Source organism: Lactuca saligna, chromosome 3 (genome assembly GCF_052625555.1).
Source record: "Lactuca saligna cultivar CGN05327 chromosome 3, ASM5262555v1, whole genome shotgun sequence".
NCBI classification, from domain to species: domain Eukaryota; kingdom Viridiplantae; phylum Streptophyta; class Magnoliopsida; order Asterales; family Asteraceae; genus Lactuca; species Lactuca saligna.
In genome coordinates, this window is record NC_136419.1 from 182,237,982 (window position 1) to 182,258,661 (window position 20,680).

The 20,680-nt window shown below is 33.0% G+C and overlaps 1 protein-coding gene across 1 annotated transcript; it reads right to left on the minus strand.

Moving 5' to 3' along the window:
- Window positions 1-285: 285 nt before the first annotated feature.
- LOC145036227 (uncharacterized) lies at window positions 286-5,156 on the minus strand. Its single transcript, XM_078984688.1, has 9 exons — window positions 5,036-5,156; window positions 4,590-4,720; window positions 4,160-4,457; window positions 3,944-4,117; window positions 3,654-3,841; window positions 2,749-3,531; window positions 2,454-2,667; window positions 643-653; window positions 286-309 (listed from the first exon to the last, which is right to left on the minus strand). Exons 1-9 carry the CDS (start codon window positions 5,154-5,156, stop codon window positions 286-288), a joined length of 1,944 nt encoding a protein of 647 aa, XP_078840814.1.
- Window positions 5,157-20,680: the final 15,524 nt, after the last annotated feature.

Consider the following 20,680-nt stretch of genomic DNA (forward strand, 5'->3'; position numbering starts at 1 on the left):
GTTGACGGGTCAACCCATTTATTTTTTGAGAAACCCATATATGACCCGTTTAATAAACGGGTTGGCGGGTTAGCGGGTTGAAAAACTCAACCCAAACCCATTTATTTCGTGTCGTGTCGCGTGTCGTGTCGAGAATTATCAACTCTAATAGGAGATACGAATCGTCTCTAACAATTACTCTAATATTATTGATTTAATTTTATAATTTACTTTATTATTTTTTATTAACTTGTGATGGCCATTGGCTATTTGGATCACTTTAATTATTAGCAGATATAAGGATTTTTATCCGTATTGAAGTTCGATATTCTGTATAAAGAAGTTTTAAAAATTTTATAGAAACATTGTATAATTTTATTATTTATATCAATTATTTTATTAATTAAATTACCGTCAATTCACCATTTTAATTCATAATTTTCTGTGTTTATTTATTTTTATTATATTAGAATAGTTTTTAAATGTCATATAACAACGTCATTTACATGATCATAACTTTCTCTTTTAATATATATTCAAATTTATAATGCAATGTACAAAATCATAACTTTATAACATATATACAAATACAAATTGTCTAACGGATATTCAAATTACTTTACTTTCATAGTTTCAATTAATCATTATATAATATGAACTTACCGGCAAAACATCTATATTTATAAATTTAAAAAAAAAAAAGTTATCATTGCTCAATAATTACCTTATAACTTAATTAAAAATATATTTTTTTCCTTTCTTATCCGTGATACCACGGGTTATAACCTAGTTTGTATATTTTTATAATATCAGAAAGTTACTTTGTTGGTGAATGTCATGTAGTTGTGAACATGTAAGAGTTATGGTTGTAAAATAGATCAAAATGGTTAATAAGTTAAATACTTTAAAATTCTAAAAACATAAATTGTAGATTTCGAAAATTTAGGACTGGTTGTAGAGTTTTCATTACTCTAAATGCATCTATCTATTGATCTGCTAAGATACCATGATGATATTGAAATGATTAAAATTGAGAAGAGTATAATTCTTATGTATAGGTGAAAAACTACGTATTCAACTACTGATAAATTGGGAAAGGATTGTGCTTAATGAGAGAAACAAACTTTGACTCTTTTGAAGTTGATGGAGAACCAGTACTTGAATGCTCATTGGTGGGGCTGGTTACATTAAGGTATAAAATGAAATGTTCATTAGTAATAGCCTTCCTTAGACTCTTAGCTGGAATATCATTTAGTATTTCTGAGATTAGATTATTTTGTGTTGGTTGGGTTCAAATAAATGAATATTCGAGATTTATGGGTGATATGATATGAATTGCATAAATTTTGGTGTCAAGTTCTAAATGAATTTACTCAGGACAAAATCACAGAACTTAACATTTTAAGACTTGTTTTAGACTATCATCTTTATTTCTCTTTCAGATTTTGTTTTTTAAACTTTCAATCGCAGATACGTGCGGGCAAAAATCTTATATGTGCATGTATCCATAAGTACATAAACCATTGAGCTTCCCTCTTTATATTTCTTTTAGTAAAATCTTTTAGCTACCTTTTTAAAATAAAAACTTTACAAGCTAATCTGAACAAAAACTAGCCATGTGCCCCATGACTGATTTGATGCATGGTGCAGCTATTGATAACAGAGATTTGGATTTTTGTAGCATGCTTATTTGGTGCATACAAAACTGGTTGTTAATCTAACCAACTATAGCATTGTACTTCCAGATTGTATTTCTTACTATTATATTATACATCTAAAGATTATTATAATAACAAATCAAATGAAAGTAAGTTGCTATTTGTATGCGGATGACACCCATGTAATTGGGGAAATTTTTTAATTGTACAACGATGTAAAATAAATAAATGAAACTAAGATGCTATTATGGGAGTTTGAGAAAAAACCACATGGCACATGTTATGGTTAGATATATATTTTTATAAAATTAATATTACAACCTAATAAAGAGGAAATAATAATCTACAATATATACCACAAACTATTGTTTTTGGTTATTTCTAATATCCCCCTTAAGCGAAACGGTGGCGGACCCAAACGTAGCATGGCACGAAAAAAGTCGAACGGAGTATGTGGAAGACTTTTGGTTAAGATATAAGCTACATGATGCTGAGTGTGCATAAATTTGGTGTACAGTTTCCCGAATGAAATAAGTTCATGAATAAAATGATAAACGAGATCAATATGCTTTGATCATTTCTTCATGCATGGCTTGAAGCCATTTAGGGTTCTTGGAAGAGTACTTGAAACCTTTTGGATCATGTTCCGAAAAAAGTGTTATATGTAACACATGAAATTCAAGACTTTCCAAATCCGCCATATGTTTGTGTTTAAAGCACTTGCTTTTGCTAGGGTAGTCATATAGTGAATACTAGATATGTGAGGATGTATCGAACCATTATTAGTGGCCGAGGAGGGATGAAATTCATGCATACAGGGCTGCTCGGAATTTGGAGGTGAAGGTTTTGACATGGGGGCTGGTTGTTGCATACAACCTGAAACGAGTTCGTTAGGAGCTGAATTTTGCAAGACTATAGGAGATGATTGTAAGTCAATATGGGGAGCTTTATGCAATGGCGTAGCCAGGATTTTGTGCTTTGTGCTAGGGTAGGCAAAAAAATTTACAAAATATAAAATAATAGCAAAATACTTCAAATGATAACAAAATGTAATAATGTATGCATTTTAAAAGTAAATTGTTCATTTAAGTTGCACACGACACTCTCTTACATCATTAAAATCATCTGAAATAGAGTCTATACTAAAAATCTTACGGACATCTTTCTCGATGTAAAGAATCAGATTATCAGCAATAAAATCATCATCCATTTTATTACGCAGTCGATTCTTCACAATTTTCATGGCGGAAAATGCACGCTCAGTAGTTGCAGTAGACACCGGTAGGGTCAACACAAGCCGGATCAACCTGTCAATAAGATAGTAATGACTCGATTTTCCTGTCTCTACCAAACCTTGACATACTTCAACAATAGATGACAAATTCCCTAAAAATGGATGGTCCTTCACATCAGCTTCAAAGTGCTTCAATTGAAATTTTAAAACATCTATTTCTTGTTCTGTGAAATCAAGATAATAATATTTTTTTGCAAGTTTGCAAATAGAATCAGAATTGAAGCGTTTATATCCCTCTTTCGGATCCAAAGAAGCACTAAGTTCTAAAAGCTCTACAACTCTTTCATTGAACTTTGTGTCAATTTCCTGTAACTGAAAATCAATTGTTTCATTAAATATATCAAAATGAGAGTGATGCTCAATAGTAATATGACCTCCCTTCCTGTTACTTCTCCCTTCAAAATAAGGATCTTTGAATTCTGGAATTTCAATGTCATGTTGCTTACAAAGCTCAATTATGTCATTAAGAAAAGAGCCCCATTCATTATCTCTAAGGGTTTCAATCAATTTCTTCGTATGGGAGACCATTGTGATTGCACTTATGATGTTTTGTGACTTTTGTTGTAAAGCTTGACAAAGAATATCAGTAATTCCCAAAATCTGTTTCATCATATGTAAAATGAAAACAAACTCAAAAGATGTCATTCTTTTCAATGCAATACTAGCATCACCTTTTGTTTAATAATTAGAGCCTGCTTTTTTTATGTTTTCCAAAACTGTACAAGTTGGATTATACATCCGAAACTACTAATAGAATTATAATGTGAGCTCCAATGAGTGTCTCCGGCACACTTTAAAGTACCAATCTGATTAGCCCCTTTACCACTTTCAATTTCACCAGATTCTAGCAATTCTGCAATTTTAGCAGCTTGAGCAGCTTGTAGCTCATCTTGGCGTTTACAAGAAGCACCTACGACATTCACAATGAAAGATAAATTTTGGAAAAATTCATGTATAGAGTTTACTTCTCTAGCTGCTGCAACCAATGCAAGTTGTAACCTATGGGCCATACAATGTATATAATAAGCACATGGATAATCCTTAAGAAATAATGCTTGTAATCCCTTCCATTCACCACGCATGTTGCTAGCTCCATCATACCCCTGTTCACGAAGATTCTCAATGGCAAGCTTGTAAGAAGCAAGAGTTGCACATATAGAAGAATACAAAGTGGAAGATGATGTATCTTTGACATGGACAAGATCAAAAAATCATTCTTGTATGTAACCTTTTTTGTCAACATATCGAAGAACAATGGCCATTTGTTCTTTCTTACTTTCATCACTTGCCTCATCCACGATTATGCAATATTTAGAATCACAAATATCTTCAACTATCTTTTTTGGCACTTTCTCAGCAAAAACATGTAAAATTTCTTTCTCAACCTCAGGTGAAGTATATTTTGTGTTGCCGGGTGCATTTTCTAAAACGACATTTGCAACCTCTTCATCATAGGAAGTCGTGTGTTTAATCAACTCAATGATGTTCCCACGATTTTTATCATCATGTCCCCTATAAGCAATCCCCTGAAATGAAAGAAAACAACATCTATTGATGTTTTCACCTTAGCCTATTCTTTACAATTTGATCAACAAATTGTTTTTGCATCACTTTATCAATATGTACTGATTGATTCATCAAGTATCACAAAATCGTACATCAATATTATGTTGAGAGATTGACCCTTCTCCTATATGTTTAAAAAATGAACAATATTTCTCTTTAACTTTGTTCCAGTTTTTAAAACCCTTGATTCTAATTGCATCATGACCATTATGTGTATTTGATTCTTCAAGAAAAAGATAGCAAAAAAAACAATATGCACTATCTTTAGTTTTAGAATACTCAAGCCAAGGAAATTCGGACCATTTAGACTGAAAGCGTCGCGGATGACTTTTTGACCCAGATGGAGGATATTTAGGCAACACAGGTTGATGTGGCCCCGATCTTAAGTATGCTCATCTGATTTCATCCTTTATATTGGCAACATATTTCCATATAGGAGGACGTAGGCCAGGATCATGTTCAATAGAACAAAAGCTAGGATTTTCAATCGTCGAAGCTTGTTCATGCTTCTTTGTTGCTGAAGATGGTAGATTGTTACCATTTTCTGGAGGTGGTTGAGGTTTTCCAACCGGTGATGATGATGATGATGTGTTCTCTTCGCCTCTTGGTAAAACATTACACATGAAAAATGAATCTAATCTTTTTTGTTTTGTTCCCATTGCTCAACAAAATACACTAATCACAAAAAAAAATCAATTACAAAAAAAATAATATATTCTTATATAAAACTAGTTTATATAATATAATACAAGAGCAAATATATTACAATAATTAAAATCATAACAACAATTAACAACCTAATTTATAAAATACATACGAATATACGATAAAAATGTAAACACCTACATAAATTTCAATGCTATTAGTAAGAACTAAATCAATTAATTTTATATAAGATATAAATAAAGAAAATAATTGTAATTAAGATAATAAACAAAATACGAAACATCCATATATATATATATATATATATATATATATATATATATATATATATATATATATATATATAATTGTAACTAAGAGATAATAAACAAATGTGTACTTGATGGATGAATGCAGAGAACATTATTTAAATTGCCATAGAATCTTGAGTAGGTTACTGCAATTGCCAGCAAAAAAAAGTAAACCTGATAAAGAGTTTTTGTTTTTAGTTTAAATGGGTGGGCCCTAAGAGTCCAAAAGTTCATTTTGTTTAATGGAAATATATATAATATATAATATGTATGTATGTAAGTTAACTTGGTGAGGGTGGGCCACGACCCACTGTGGCTTTAATGTACCTACGCCTCTGGCTTCATGATGTACCACAGAGCCATGCAAATAGCCACAAGTGTGGCATGGTTTGCGATTAATAATTCATGGCTTATGTAAAGATGAATTTTCTCTAGGAGGTATACACGAAGTAACATGATTAGTAGACGAGTCCTTAAGAAAGTTGGTCAAGAGAAGAGATGAGAAGTGTGTAGATAGTATAAAACCAGAAAATCGAAGCAAGGTTCAATAAATCGAGCATGTCGTGTGATATACACACGATAGGTTGTCGGATCAAGGAAGCAATAACCTTTATACTTATCGTTATAGCTAATGAAAATGCATATAAGACTTCTTGGCGAGAGCTTATGAAGAACATAGTCTTGAACATAAGAGAAGACCTGACAACCATATGTTCTAAAATTGCTATAGACTAGAACCTGAAAATATAGTACCTCAAATGGTAATTGGTCATCCAAAACTTTTGTGGACAATCTATTAATCATGTAAGTTGTTGAACTAAATGCACCAAGCCAATACATGGTTGGAATACGAGCATTAAAAGCATAGATAATTCGGTTTCAACAATGTGACAATGTTTCCATTCAGCATGTCCTTCATACGTCTGTTTTGCTGAGGTGTGTAAGGACATGAAAGTCCATGAAACGTATCATTTTCCTCCAACAAGGCATATATATTTTTATTAACAAACTCCATTCCACCTTCACTCTGAAAGGTTTTAATTTTCCGACTAAACTTCATAAACACAGTAAAAACATAAAAGAAAGCGGATTTAGTCTTTAACATGTAAAACCTATTAAAATGAGAATGATCATCAATAAAGACCATATAATAACGATAGCTGTCAAATGATGTAACTAGTGTAGGTACCCACAAATCAATGTGAATTAAGTCCAAATGATGCAAATATCTCTTATTATTGACGTCAAATGAGAAACGATGTTGTTTTGAAAGTTGGTAAGAAGAACACATAATTGTTTTAGGTAAAACTAAAGTAACTCTCAAACATCCAAATTTATTCAAAAGGGGAAATAATAACATAAGCAACATGCCCTAGTCTATTGTGCCATAATTCAAAAGACGCTATCGAACTTGAACTAAAAAGATTTGTATCTATCTTCAAGAACATATAAGCCCTGCTCATATTTTCTGTTTGCAAGAACTTGTTTCATTAGCCCATCCTGAATATGAAAGAAACTTTGAGAAAATAAGCCATCCACTAGATTATATGTGATCAATTTGCTTACGGACAGAGGGTTATTTATGAGACTGGGAATAACCAAGACATCACGTAATCATATGTTATAAGACACTGAATACTTGTATGAGAAATAGGAAGATAAATATCATTTCCAAAAAGTAACCTTGGAATTCCTAGATTATGGTGACATATGAGCGGTGACACCCGAATCCACATACCAATTAGGAGTAGAAGATGTGACATGACATTGTGCCTGAAAAGCATATGCAAGATTGACATCCGAAGATGGTGTCCTTATGGCATAACTATGTAAATTAGGGCAAGAATTAGCATAATGGCCATTTTGGTGACCCAATTGGCAATGTGGAGGATGACAATTACCACACCCTCATCCACCGAAACCACATCCACAATAGAAGTTGGTTAAATGACCAAGACCCCTAGATTTGTTTCTTTGGTGATATTCTTGTGTAGTAAACGCAGTAGGAGGTGTGACAGAACGATAGAAAGACCTAATACTTTATAAACAACTTGTTTAGACAAGGAAGAATTAAGAATAATCACAGTTTTTTTTATCAGTAAATAACCATGAAGTATAGGAAGGATTAGGGCTTTCTTTTCCTTCATTGGTCATGGTAGGAGATGGTGGAAAAGAGGATCCATGAACATGCCCCATAAGATTTTGATACACTAGCATCGGTACCATGTGATTTTTCCATAAAAAGTAATTAGAAAAAGATAGATTGAGGGTGAGCATGTGAAGAACCATAGCCATTGTGACAACTGCCAATTCAGGTTATTCTTGGACTCATGCATCTTTATAATAACCATTCATGCACAACATGCCATGACCTAGTAGTATAAATTAGGTCAAAAATCTTGCATAAACTAGGATCCAACTAAGGTCTAGGACTAATATACTTGATACTTACAATTCTAGTAAGTTGCTTAGCTACAATAGGAAATGCCAATACTATAATTAGAATAAAGCTTGAAGCTTTGTTATAATTGAAATAGGGTATAAAACTCTAAAAAATAAATTAAAACATTCTAATTATACTTCAACATGTTGTTGAATATCAAACAATATTCCAAAAACCCTAAAGAGCCAAAAATCCAAAGTTATAAATTATAAAGCTTAAAAACTTTATAAAATTTGGCTATAAACTTCCTAATATCAAATTTTATTAATCAAATTATGGATTATACCAATGAACTAGAAATATAAATTACAAGTATTAATCATAAATTATTTGTTGAAAACAAGATTTTTAAATAAATCAAATTGCTTAATAAACATTTTATAAAAATGAATGTTTTTATATAAAATATAGGAGGGAAGTTTATAAAGTTTAAAATTTAGGAGAGAGGAGGCCAAAATGCATGCAAAAACCGGCCATCACCTGGCTCCAGAGGCGCTGCCGCAGGCGCCAGCACCGACTGAAGTTGCCCACCCCGCTCCCGATCAAAAAGAGCGTGCGGGACTTCGAAGGGACATTCAAACTTGAATTCCCCATGCCCTCTCTCTTCCCCAAAACACAATCATTAAGCTTAAACCCTTACTCCACCTCTTCCCTCTTCACTCTTCACTCTCTCACTTCACTCTCTTCACACACTTCACTCTCTTCTTCCCTCTCTCTAAACTCACAAAAATCCTCTCATTTCTCTGCAAAATTTCGAGATTGTGAAGCCCTTGAAGTGTTCTTACTTCTCTCAAGGTCAAAACCAAGGTAAACAACAACATCTTCTTCCATAGTTTCATGGTTAAACCTCTTTTTCTTCTTAGTCTTCTCTACTTTTCGGATTCTATGCCTTTCCATGGCTAGAAATCTTTATTCTCCCCTTGTGGTTTGTAGATTCTCACCATAACACAATGCATGTGTTAGAGATGGTGAAAATCCGGGATCAAACCCATGCAAGGAGTGGAAAAGATGCACATATGATCATGTGACATCAAAACCTAATATTTCATGTTCTTCTCCATTTCTTTTGTGTTCATGCATGAACAAAAGCATTTAAACCATTTCTAGTACATCTTGGATGCTCATTCATTCCATGCATGTGTTAGAAATCGGGCCTTACCAAAGACATGCATGATGTTCTTGTTGAAATACCCTAATAATGCACACAAGCAAACATGCAATCTGCCAGATTACTTTGTTCGACTTTGAACAGTCATAACTCAGTCATTTCTTAACCAAATCATGATATTCTTTTTGTATTGTTTATTTCCACGAGTTAACTTTCAAACCCAACTGGTATCACTGTAAAATATTAAATATCCGATTTTTAGCAGATTTTACAAAAAGGTTGCGCATACAGCTCTTTTTCTGTGATCACTATTTTTATCTTGCTTAAACAATGGCCTTAAACCCAACCATAAATCTGAGGAAAAATACCTTAGAAACTTAACATATCTAGTGAACTATGGTTGAAATTTCGTGGCTTAAAACCTCACTGAATGGGCTACACAAATTCATGAACTTCAGCCACATTTACACTTCATGCATTATTGCATGCAACTTTTCTTAAATTGTTTGAAATCATTACCCTCATTTCTCTTCTGAATACATTTTTTTACATTTTTCCTTTTGAAAGCCCTTGCATGCATGAGATAATCTGGAAAATTTCAAGAGCTTTTGTTATTTCTTTGATTTGTTAGAATTATTGCTAAAACCAAGGGCATAAATCATATAAAATACTTCCAGAGGTCAATAAATCCTAAATAAATTCATGGATGATCCTTATGGGGAATAATGATCCCTCACCAAATTTCAGCAATTTTTGTTATTGTTTCATATGATTTCTAATTTTCTTTTATTTAGGACATGATAAATTACAAAACCACTTTATAGGATGTGAAAATTGTATCTAACAATTTTCGCATACCTTACCTGTGATGGGTGACTCCAGAAAATAATTTCAAGATTTTCCATCATGTTTTACTATTTTTCCCAATTTTTGGTAATTATAATGGTCTAAAAATGGGAGAAATAGTTCTGATTATCCAAAATTCATGAAAATTTACCAGGATATAATATTATAGAGTAGGAGGTTACATAAAAATTTTGAATATTTTTCTCTGCTGTAAACTATTTTTCTCTTATTTTCTAAAGTTAATTGCACTAAAATACACTTAAATATACATAAATACCCAAAACTAGTTTATACATTATGAAAACCACTTTTGATATTTTTCCCAGGATATTTATACTGTAAATGATGTTACAAAAATTTATGGTGATTTATTTTAACTGTTTAATATTATTTCTTTAATTAATGACTATTTAAAGGAATAAAGCAAGGAAAAATAGAAATACCCACTGGAAAATATCTTTTATATTTTTCCCAGCCTATTTATGTATAATAACAATTAAATAAAAAGTTTGGGTAATTTTGGAAACTGTTTTCTATTTATTTCAATTTTTATTGAAATAAATGCTCAAAAATCATAAAATATAATTAAACAGCTTGGAAATCCATTTTTATAATTTTCGCAGCTTAGTATTGTGTAATAACAGTTAAATAAAAAGTTTGAGAATTTTTATCCCTCGAATGCTATTTTCGTGAATTTATGTTGTAATAAGGACTTAAAAATTTGGAAAGTTTATATTCCAAGGTTGTAATTAATCGCCCGATATATAGAATTTCATTACTTCAGAAAAAGTGTAACTAATTGATATAAAATCCAATACTAAAACATAAATTGGCATTTCCCTATATGTAGAGTTTAGTATATTAGCATTAGATATCGACATGGAAACTCACTAGTGCGTGTGTTTGATATCGTAGGATCCCGGTAGTAAGACGTTGGTGCATCCCGAAGTACCGCTTGTGTCTACACAAAACATCGTGAGTATTCACGCACTCCCCTATTTTTGGTTTTTATGTTTTGGGGTGGAAAAGCATGTCCAAAAAAACTACTGTTTGCATGTTGTATTTAAATTGAATTGTATCAAACATGATTGTTATTGTATTGCTATGTTTCTTTATGTATGTCTATGCAACACGGAACATGAGAACTTATCGTACTAAGGCCCTTCCCTTATCTCTAACCATTAACTCTTTGAGCCAATGGTCGTTATGGATAGCGCTATTAGGAATTGACAACTCCTCACTCGCCCGAATCGCTGGAGTGCATGATACCATATTCATCTATGGAACGATAAGCATAGATCTCGATAGGGCTTCAGTCATAGGTTTGGTTGAGACTCATTGTTTGCTCATACACATACAAACTCGTTTCTCGTTATAGCAATAAACTTGTATTCATTAATAGCAATCAACTTGTTTATCATTGAAGCAATGTACTTGTATTTACGAAAAGCCTTATTGTACGCTCGATTTTTATAAACTTGTGATACTCACCAACTATTTTCATAGTTGACGCTCGTTTTACATGCTTTTTCAGGAAGTAATTAGTAAGTGGATGTAAAGATTCATCATCATAGAGCATGCTGCATCGTGTTGAAGCTATTACGAAGCTATATTTTGAACAATGTTATTTTGAAAAACTTGTATTTTGTTTCTTTTGAAGCTATGGGTTGTAAACTTTTAAATACTGCTATGGTGATGTATCTTTATCTTTTGCATTGAAACCGTTATCGCTGTCATACCTTGCGTTTCCGCTTTAGCGGGGTGTGTTCGACAGGGACGTCGAACCCTATAATGGGGGGTGAAGGTGGGTTGCACCTGATCCTACATCGGCTTGGAAGGAGAACAAAACATCTCCTTATAAGGGGTGTGGATACCTTCCTTGTCACAACGCGTTTTAAAGCCGTGAGGGCAGCAGATCCCATAAGAACTCTGCAGTTAAGCGTGCTCGGGCGGGAGTAGTACCGGGATGGGTGACCCCCTGGGAAGTCCTCGTGCCGAGTGGCCCAAAGCGGACAATATTGTGATACGTGCCAGAGGGGGTGTTACAGCCATGGGAAGAGTGTCAGTGGTAGAAAAATCCATGAGAAAAGATAACATATTTGAGTAAAATTCTGGTTAAAAGTGAGAAAGTTGATTAAAGACTGATTGATGAGAAGGGTTTAGCGATGCAAAATGTAATTAATAATTAAGCAGAGGGAGGGAGATGCGACCAGAAGTGAGGAAGGTGAAAATCAACGATTAATTCCTAACCAAGATTAGGTCGTCTGATACCATATTGGAGTTTGAGAAAAAACCACACTTCACATGCTGTGGTTATATATATATATTACAACCTAATAAAGACGAAATAATAATTTACAATATACAACACAAACTACTATTTTTGTTTATTTTTGATAGCTATAATAAGAAATCAATGAAAGTATGTTGTTGTATCTCCAATGTAATCCTAATAATTATTAGATTTTTTTTTGTTATTACAAAGAGAAGAACATTGCCATTCTTTATGTCACTTACGCCTATATTGGTGTATTTAATAAAATGACAATCTGCCTAGACATGAAAATGTTAACCTTTTAAGGGCTTTAATCTCTACATGACATGTTCAAAATTTTTACAGACTTCATCACTATGGTCTTGCAGACCTTTAAAACTATCATGCTTATAAAAATTGATTAATGTAGGATGATTTATACAACTTATTTCCAGGTGTATTTTTAACACCCATTTTGCATGTTTAATTGCATCCTTTCATTGCATTTTACTTCCTAGTTCGAGTATTAAGAAGGAAATCTAGAACAGAAAGCATTAAGAACACAGATGTAAATAAATTCTATTTGGCTTGTTGATTACATATGAACAATACAAGAACACAAGAGAGTAAAAGCACTAAAGCTCTAAAATTTTCCTCTCGACTCCTTTACTTACCTTGTTTATAGGGTGATACAGAATCGAACAAAAAGTATTTAAGGGCTAAACATTTAAGCTTCGACCTCTAAATTTGACATATATATACATACACCCATGCCTAAATTTACTTCGACACCTCACTATATATTTCAAACCTTACAATTTCCCCTTTATAGAGAAGTGTCGAATTCATGTCATCGTCATCTTCATGGCCTGGTGATGTACTCGACGGACCTCCGTAAACCATATGACCGTCTTTCAGATTTCAGCTTTATCTTCTGTAGTATTCTTCTTGTAATTGCCAAGATGAACTAAGAGACAAGTATATTGAGAGTTCGTATACCTATCCACATCAAAAACTTGGAACAAAAATTTTGTCATCTTCCTATTCTTATTCTTTCCAAGAAAGACAACTCCCAAAGGTTTGTGAACAATCTCCCCATCAACATAGTCCTTGACACTAACCTGCATTTTCATCTTTGACTGAGGCACCTTTGAATTCCTATTCACCGCCAATGCAAGCTCGATATCTATCACAAACAAGAAATCATAGTAGTTATTTATGAATACTTTGATATGAGCAAACCCTATCATGAAATCGTCCTTGTTGTTTACATGAAGCTTTGAAACATCAATTGTACTCAATATCTTCGTCATGTTCAATTTCATCAGAGGAAAGTCCATAATTGAGAAAACACAAGCAACAATATTCGCTTTAACCACATAGTAGCGAAAATTCTACAATAACCCTTCAAACAAACCTTCTCTTGATATCTTCATCACTTTAACAATATTAACCGAAGACCAAACTTCCTCTTCCTTCTTCCCCAAAACTGCATGGAATCTCATCTTTAATCTATTATACTCATTTTTGTCTTCGAAGTGATCAACCAGCTGATGCTGTGCAGACACAAACATCATGTGATTTATTGAAAAATCCAATTGACTGAAATAAAAAATTTCAATATCATAACTTTTCTTTGGAAAATTTCCAAAATAATGCATCTCTCCTAATGAAATGAATTGTTAGATTGTCTCATAACACCAATGTTTACTGGGATCACCTTTGTTTAGACATGGTGGATCACATTGTCATTGTCTTAAAATGTTGTTTATCTGTCTTTGCCTCTCTATTTCCTTCTCCGCATTTTTCTTTTTCTCTTCTTCAGAAATCACTTTCTCATCAATACCCTTCTCCTTGTCACCTTTATCATCCTTAGAAAGAGGTAGCTTTGAACTCAAACTTGATCACCAACACTTTCTCCAATAACAATGCCTTTTGTTATTGGTATCGAAGTCAATGTTGTAGAAGTCGTTGTTAGAGAAACAGGAAGTGATGTCGAAAGTTGAATTGATATCACCTTCGCTATCACTTTACCCTCATCAGTGCCTTTCGAAGGGCCAACACCTTTTTCTCCCCTTTGCACCACATGTTTTGTAGATGGGGCATTTTTTGGCAACAAAAGAACCAACTTAAGAAAAGGAGCGAGTTTATGTTGAGGAGCAAGTTCTGCTTTGAGATTCGTTTCAAGAGAATAAATCATCTTCAAGATAGTTTCCTAAGGGACAAAAGATTGTTGAGAAAGATCAACCTTCGACATAGACTCTTTTAAGCTTCCCAAAAACTCATCCAACTTTTCAAACACTTTAGAATCTTTATCTGACTTGGCATCAAAATTGATTGAGAATGAAGTGTTATACTCCACAAGCTTCGTGATCGCATCAGCAATGGCATCAACCTTATCATGAAGAATAGAGTAATTCTTCTCAATATTTTCCACCTCCTTTGTTATCTCTGACTTCAGCTCAACAACCTTGATGTTTACAGAGTCCTTGACCTTATTGACTTGCTCAACAAAAATCTTATGCCGTTCTCACTACTAGAAAACAACCCTTTAATGATGCGCAAACAATGATACACACTGATAGAGGACATGAATTTGTGTGTGCCCTAAAAATAATGTCAGTTTTGCAAAATTTGAAAGATGGAGGACACGCATTTATGCGTGACCTAAAATTAGTGTCAGAAAAGAAAAAAAAGGAAATACGGAGGGCGCCTTTCACAAAATGTGTGTCATCTAAGTGTGTCGCTTTATAATTTTTTAATGAAACAAATGTTTTAAGATGGGATTTCACCCGCCTGTTGGATCCAAAAAATTAAAACCCCCGCCTCTTCCAATTAGCAAGAAAAAGCCCTAGGGTCTTCGTCTTCATACCAGAATTGCTCTTGCTTTCGTGATCAAATGCCTCCCGACGACGATGATAACGATCACCGTCTTGGCGGAGTCACTCCAACAAAGTTCGCTCAAGTTCCCTCAAGTCATCCTCACATCTGCTTCTTTTGATTCACATCTCTGGTATCGAATTGGTCAGGTTAGTCTTCCATTCTTATTGATGATCTAGGTTTTCTTTTTCTTTTTTTTTTGATTTCATGTTCATTTATAGTTATCAGTCAACAATTAAGCAACATTCTGTTCTACTTTAGTTTAGATCAATATTTCACTACAATTCTCTGAGACAAATTGTGAGCGAACCTAGGGTTTTTATTTATCATACTCCAACGACACAAATCAACACCTCTCGGAAAACCCATTCTTAATAGACGCCTTACAACAAGAGAAAGAAAACTTTCACTTCTTGAAGATGTACGCCATTCATCTCTCTCCCTCTCTATATCTCACTCTCTCTCTCTCTCTCTCTATATATATATATATATATATATATATCTTTCTCTCTCTCTCTCTCTCTCTCTATCTCTCTCTTTCTCTCTCTCTCTCTCTCTCTCTCTCTCTCTCTCCCTTTACACACATAATCTCATTCCTTGCTTGAAGATTAATTAATTTCGATCCTTTCTGGGGTGAAATTATCGCATTTATAGGTGGATAAACTAAAGAAAAAGTTAAGACAAGAAGAAAACATACACAAAAAAACTTGAAAGAGCTTTCAGTCAACGTTTTGGAATTTTACCTCATCCCCCTCCATATCTTCCTCCATAGGTTTCTACTTTAATCCCAATCCATCTTTATCTCTTCATTTTTCTTCCTAATCGAATAAAATTAGCTCCAAATCTTTCTTTAAATTCATCATGTTTCAAAGGATTTACGCACTTTCTCGCAAAGCTTTAAGCTTAAATTCATCATGTTTCAGTGAAGAAATCTCCTCAAAGAGACTCCTCCCTCCATTCACAGATAATTTAGAAGAAGCAAAAGTTCTAAGTAATATTAATTCCATCATCCAAAACAATAATGGTGAAGATCATGTAGTGGATCATAAGACAATATCAAAGTGGGCTAGAAAGGTTAATCTATTTCACATTAGGTTAAAGGAATGAGGAATATAAAGAAAAGAAAAGAAGAAATGTACTCCATTATGTCTGTTTTTGATGCTCTATGTATTGGTTGCTTGGGTTTCTCTTGTTGGGTAAAGATGTTATCTCATTCTTTCATAGTTCTTTCCAGTGTGGACACCATTTTCTTATTATATGCATACCAAATTGTCAATATTCATGGCACTCCATTCTGTCTGTAATCCAACTTCTTGAATGCCTCTCCTGATCACCACATAAAGCATATGTCTATTAAATAAATATACATGTGGCTGCTCAATTGATATCTCTGGCTATTGCTCCATTTGAAATCTTTCTTGATCAACATAATAATCTTATAACACACATTTGTTTTCCAACTCACTTGTCAAAGCTTCAGAACACAGTAGGATTTATTGAATTTCTTTTTTGAAATCTGATTATGATCATGTTTTCGATTCCAGGGTAAATAATTTGATGTAGATTCACTCAAGAAAATGTTAAGAGATTATTATTTGGCCAAATAGCTAGCTATTAAAGGTTCTTTCACATACCAATATAATCTTAACTGTCTAAACAAGACTAAATGACCATTTTACCCTTTAAAAAGTAAATTTCATATTATTCATTAATTTTATAGAAGCATGGTAACAGTGAGTGTCAACTATTCTTTGCCTCCTATATTTATTTGTGCAGGTGAACACATCTACAACTCATAGCAATACAGGTTTGTATGCACTTCATTTTCCAATCGATGATTTCAGGAAAATCTTATGATTATGGGAAAACAGTGTCATATGTAACTAAAAAGTACATCATAGTGTAAACATATAACATCAAGTCAAAAACTAAACCAATAAGTGGATTTTTTTTCCCTTGACTAGATGCTAATTCTATTGGTGGACATGTTTCCCATAATGTAGTCCTTAGGAAATTTGGTGGTAGGGATCAAAATGAAGGTGGTAGTCCAGATATAACTCAGGTATGTTTCTCTTCTCCAATGGCCTTTAGTAAATGTTGTCTAAAAAGCCAGCATTGATCTTTTTGTTTTTTCAATTGTTATAGTTGATGAATATTGTTTGTTGGGCGTGTAAGGGTAAAATGGTCATTATTTTTTGTATTCTAGGTGATTGGGGCAGTTTTGAATTCCTTTGGGGTAGGGGCCAAAGTCAAACCCCCATTGGTGTATCACCACGAAATATACAGGTGACACTTGCTCCTTAATTTTTTTTTTGTTTCATTGTGTGCTACACCTCTTGTATTTCTATTTTTTTTATTATTGATAAAAATCTTTCTTAATGATTTTGTCTACTTATTTACAGTTGAGCATTCACATTCAAGTTACCCAAGGAAATGAAAGAAATCCAAGTCCTAAGCAATCACTAGCACATGTACCCACAATTGCTTCAGTAAAACATCATCTTTCAAATTTTTTACTTTAATCATCCAAATCCAAAATTTTATTTTTCTATTTTCCATACAACCTTACTTTGTGCTCTTGGATTGTTTTTGTAGCCAATTCCTGATTCTTTGAAAATAATTTCCGAGTTTATGAACCATATGGAGCAAGCACTATCAGAAAATGGTACATAATAACTCAAGAATTATTTTGTTAATATTACATAAATATTCCTTGTTAATTATTTGCATGATTTATTTGATATTTTACAGGGAATCACCCATCAGATAGTAATGCAGCAGAATTGCCTTCTAATGCTCGTGGCTTACCATCACCATCAGCTTTGGAAGTTGTTATGAGACATGCACAATGTCTTCTGAGTGGACATGTTGTTCTTTCTTTATCTGTATTTATCTCTCTATTCTATGTTTTTTATATTCTTACATAAATTCTTATTATATCATGTTTCTGATGGTTTATCAACTAAAATTGTCCTTATAGAAAACAGCAACACATCAGGAGGAAGAGGAAGGTTGTACTGATGATGTCACAGCGAGAACCCAAATCCAATTAGAAGCCATGCAGTATGGCTTGCAATACAACATTTATGTGCTCTTTTTCTAGAGCTTGGTCGTACAATGCTCACATTGCATATTGGAGAGTCTCCCATATGTTTTTTTTTTCTTTGCACTACAATAGTTACATATAAGTATTGTCATTTAGTCATGTACAATTGAACTGATTAAGCTCAACATTTCAGGCTGAATCTTCTGTAAACGTTGGGCCAGCTGTTTATATATCTCCATCAGGTCGTAATCCTATAATGGTTCAGGTTTGTGGTCAACTCTCACTATATACACACACTTATAAAATTTAAAAAAGAAGCTTTTTAAAGAGGTTAAGTGGAGACGGTAACAATATGTATGTTTCTTTAATGAAGAATGAATCCACAATCTTTTTGCAGCCCTTTCCTCTACAAACTAATTCTCTTTTTGATAGTTAAGTGGAGAATATTTTTAAAGAGGTTAAGTGGAGAAGCAAATGTTGATCTTCTAATGTTGTTCTTTTACAGGTGGTTGGAATTGGACCTAAAGTTGGTTGATGGTATAGGAATAGTGGATGCTCCAAATGCAGGAAAAAGCATGTTTTAAGTGTTATTAGTGTTGACATGTAGTGTTGTTTGACATGTAATGTTAGGTAACTTGTTTGACATGTGATATTTTTATGAAATGAATTGTCATTCTTATGTATGGTATTTTTATTTTGTATTATGAAAATTTCAATTTTTTGTTTAATTTAAAAATTAGTAATTCTATCATATATATATATATATATATATATATATATATATATATATATATATATATATATATATATATATATATATATATATATAACATTTAAAATTATGACACGCAAATACGTGTCATCTTCATTTATGACAGGGGCTTTAATGATATGCAATGTGTGTCCTAAACGCGCGTCTTAAGGTTACGACACCCAAATGTGTGTCGTCTTCCTTTATGACAGGGCCTTCCTTGATACACATTGCGTGTCGTAACTGCAAGTCGTAAATTCATGTCGTAAATGCGTGTCATAAATACGCGTCGTAAATGCGCATCATAAATAGACGACGTGCAAAAGCGTGTCATCTCTCGTTATGACAGGGCCTTCCTTGACACGCATTTGCACGTCATCTGAGCATTTTACGACACGCATTGAACGTTGTAAAATGTTGTTTTTCTAACAGTGTTTTTGCAACATCACAAAATTTTGTAACCTCGTATTCAAAATTCTGAGCATGATGCTTTAAATGCTCTTCATGTTTCTTCTCAATCTGCTCCATATCCAGCATTAGTCCATTCTCCTATTACTTGAGCATGATATTGTTGGATTAGTGTCTAAGTCCATAACTATATTTGGTATGTACTTGACCTGATTGAGCATGGTCCTTTTAGGTTGCCTTCACCAAAGCAACTTGACAGGAATGATTTATGGAGAAAGAGGATATTATGGTTTATTAATATATTATTAGAATAATATATTAAAAGAGAAATTATATTAATTAGTTAATTAATGTTGGTTAAATAATTAATTAAGAATTAATTATTGTGACTAAAAGAGATTAATTAATTAAAGGGGACTAGATTGAAATTATTGGATAATTGAACAATGGGATGTGAATCTCCTTGGATTATAGTATGGACGAAAATAAGAGGGAAGCCCATCTCATTTTCGTCCAAGGCCTAGATTCTAGAAGATTTATTGGACTGCTTAAGGCCTAAGCTATCCAATTAGAGTTTTGACAGAAACCCTAGCAGCACAAGTATATAAAGACCCCTAGAGCTTTAGAAATCTGCTACCCTTGCCTCTAAGAGTTCTAGAGCCGATTTTCAAGAGCCTACATTCCTTCTTCAAGATCATTCAATTGCTTGTGGTGTTTGTAAGCCATTAGAGGTGTTACATTTGTGACACTAAGCTCGAAAGTTTGAAGATTCAAGATCTTTGCTACACAACAAGAGGTAACATTCTTATTTGATTAATTATGTAGATCTTAAGTTTTTGTAGTATGCTAGATTAGGGTATTCAAGTCTTGGATAAATTGCATGTACAATATAGAAACCTAGATCCAAGCATTAGGGTTTTTGCATGAGCACATAAGATTGTTCTTTTGTGTAAAACTCCTCAGTGGTATCAGAGCCTTGATTGGGTTCTATTGTATTTGATGCCTTGTATGTTCATCTTTCTTGCAAAATCTATTTTTTGGTACTCTGCCTGACATACTCGACGAGTCACTTGCTGGAATCGGCGAGTCAGCCCAACTCGGCATGTCCGGACGTCAGACAGAGGGAATTTCGGGATTTTATACCTATATTGCTATGGAATAATTGCCAAAACATTTTTAATTGATAAAAGACAAATTTTATTGATATTGTGTGATTATCCTTGTCAAAATAAAAGATAATTTCAAATCAATTGAATAATTATTTCCTTATATGATAAAAATTGATTATTTGAATTATTTGATGAATTATCTTGCATAAAATTGGACTAGGTCAAAATTAGGTAACCACCAATTAATTTTTTAATTGTATTATTTGAATTTTGATGTAGAATGTTCCTGATAAAGTTTTGAAAAGTTTCAGAACTTGTCCTCAAGTTTTGAAATTTAAATTTTTGATTAAAAGTTTAATTTTGAATTATTTAAATTTCAAAC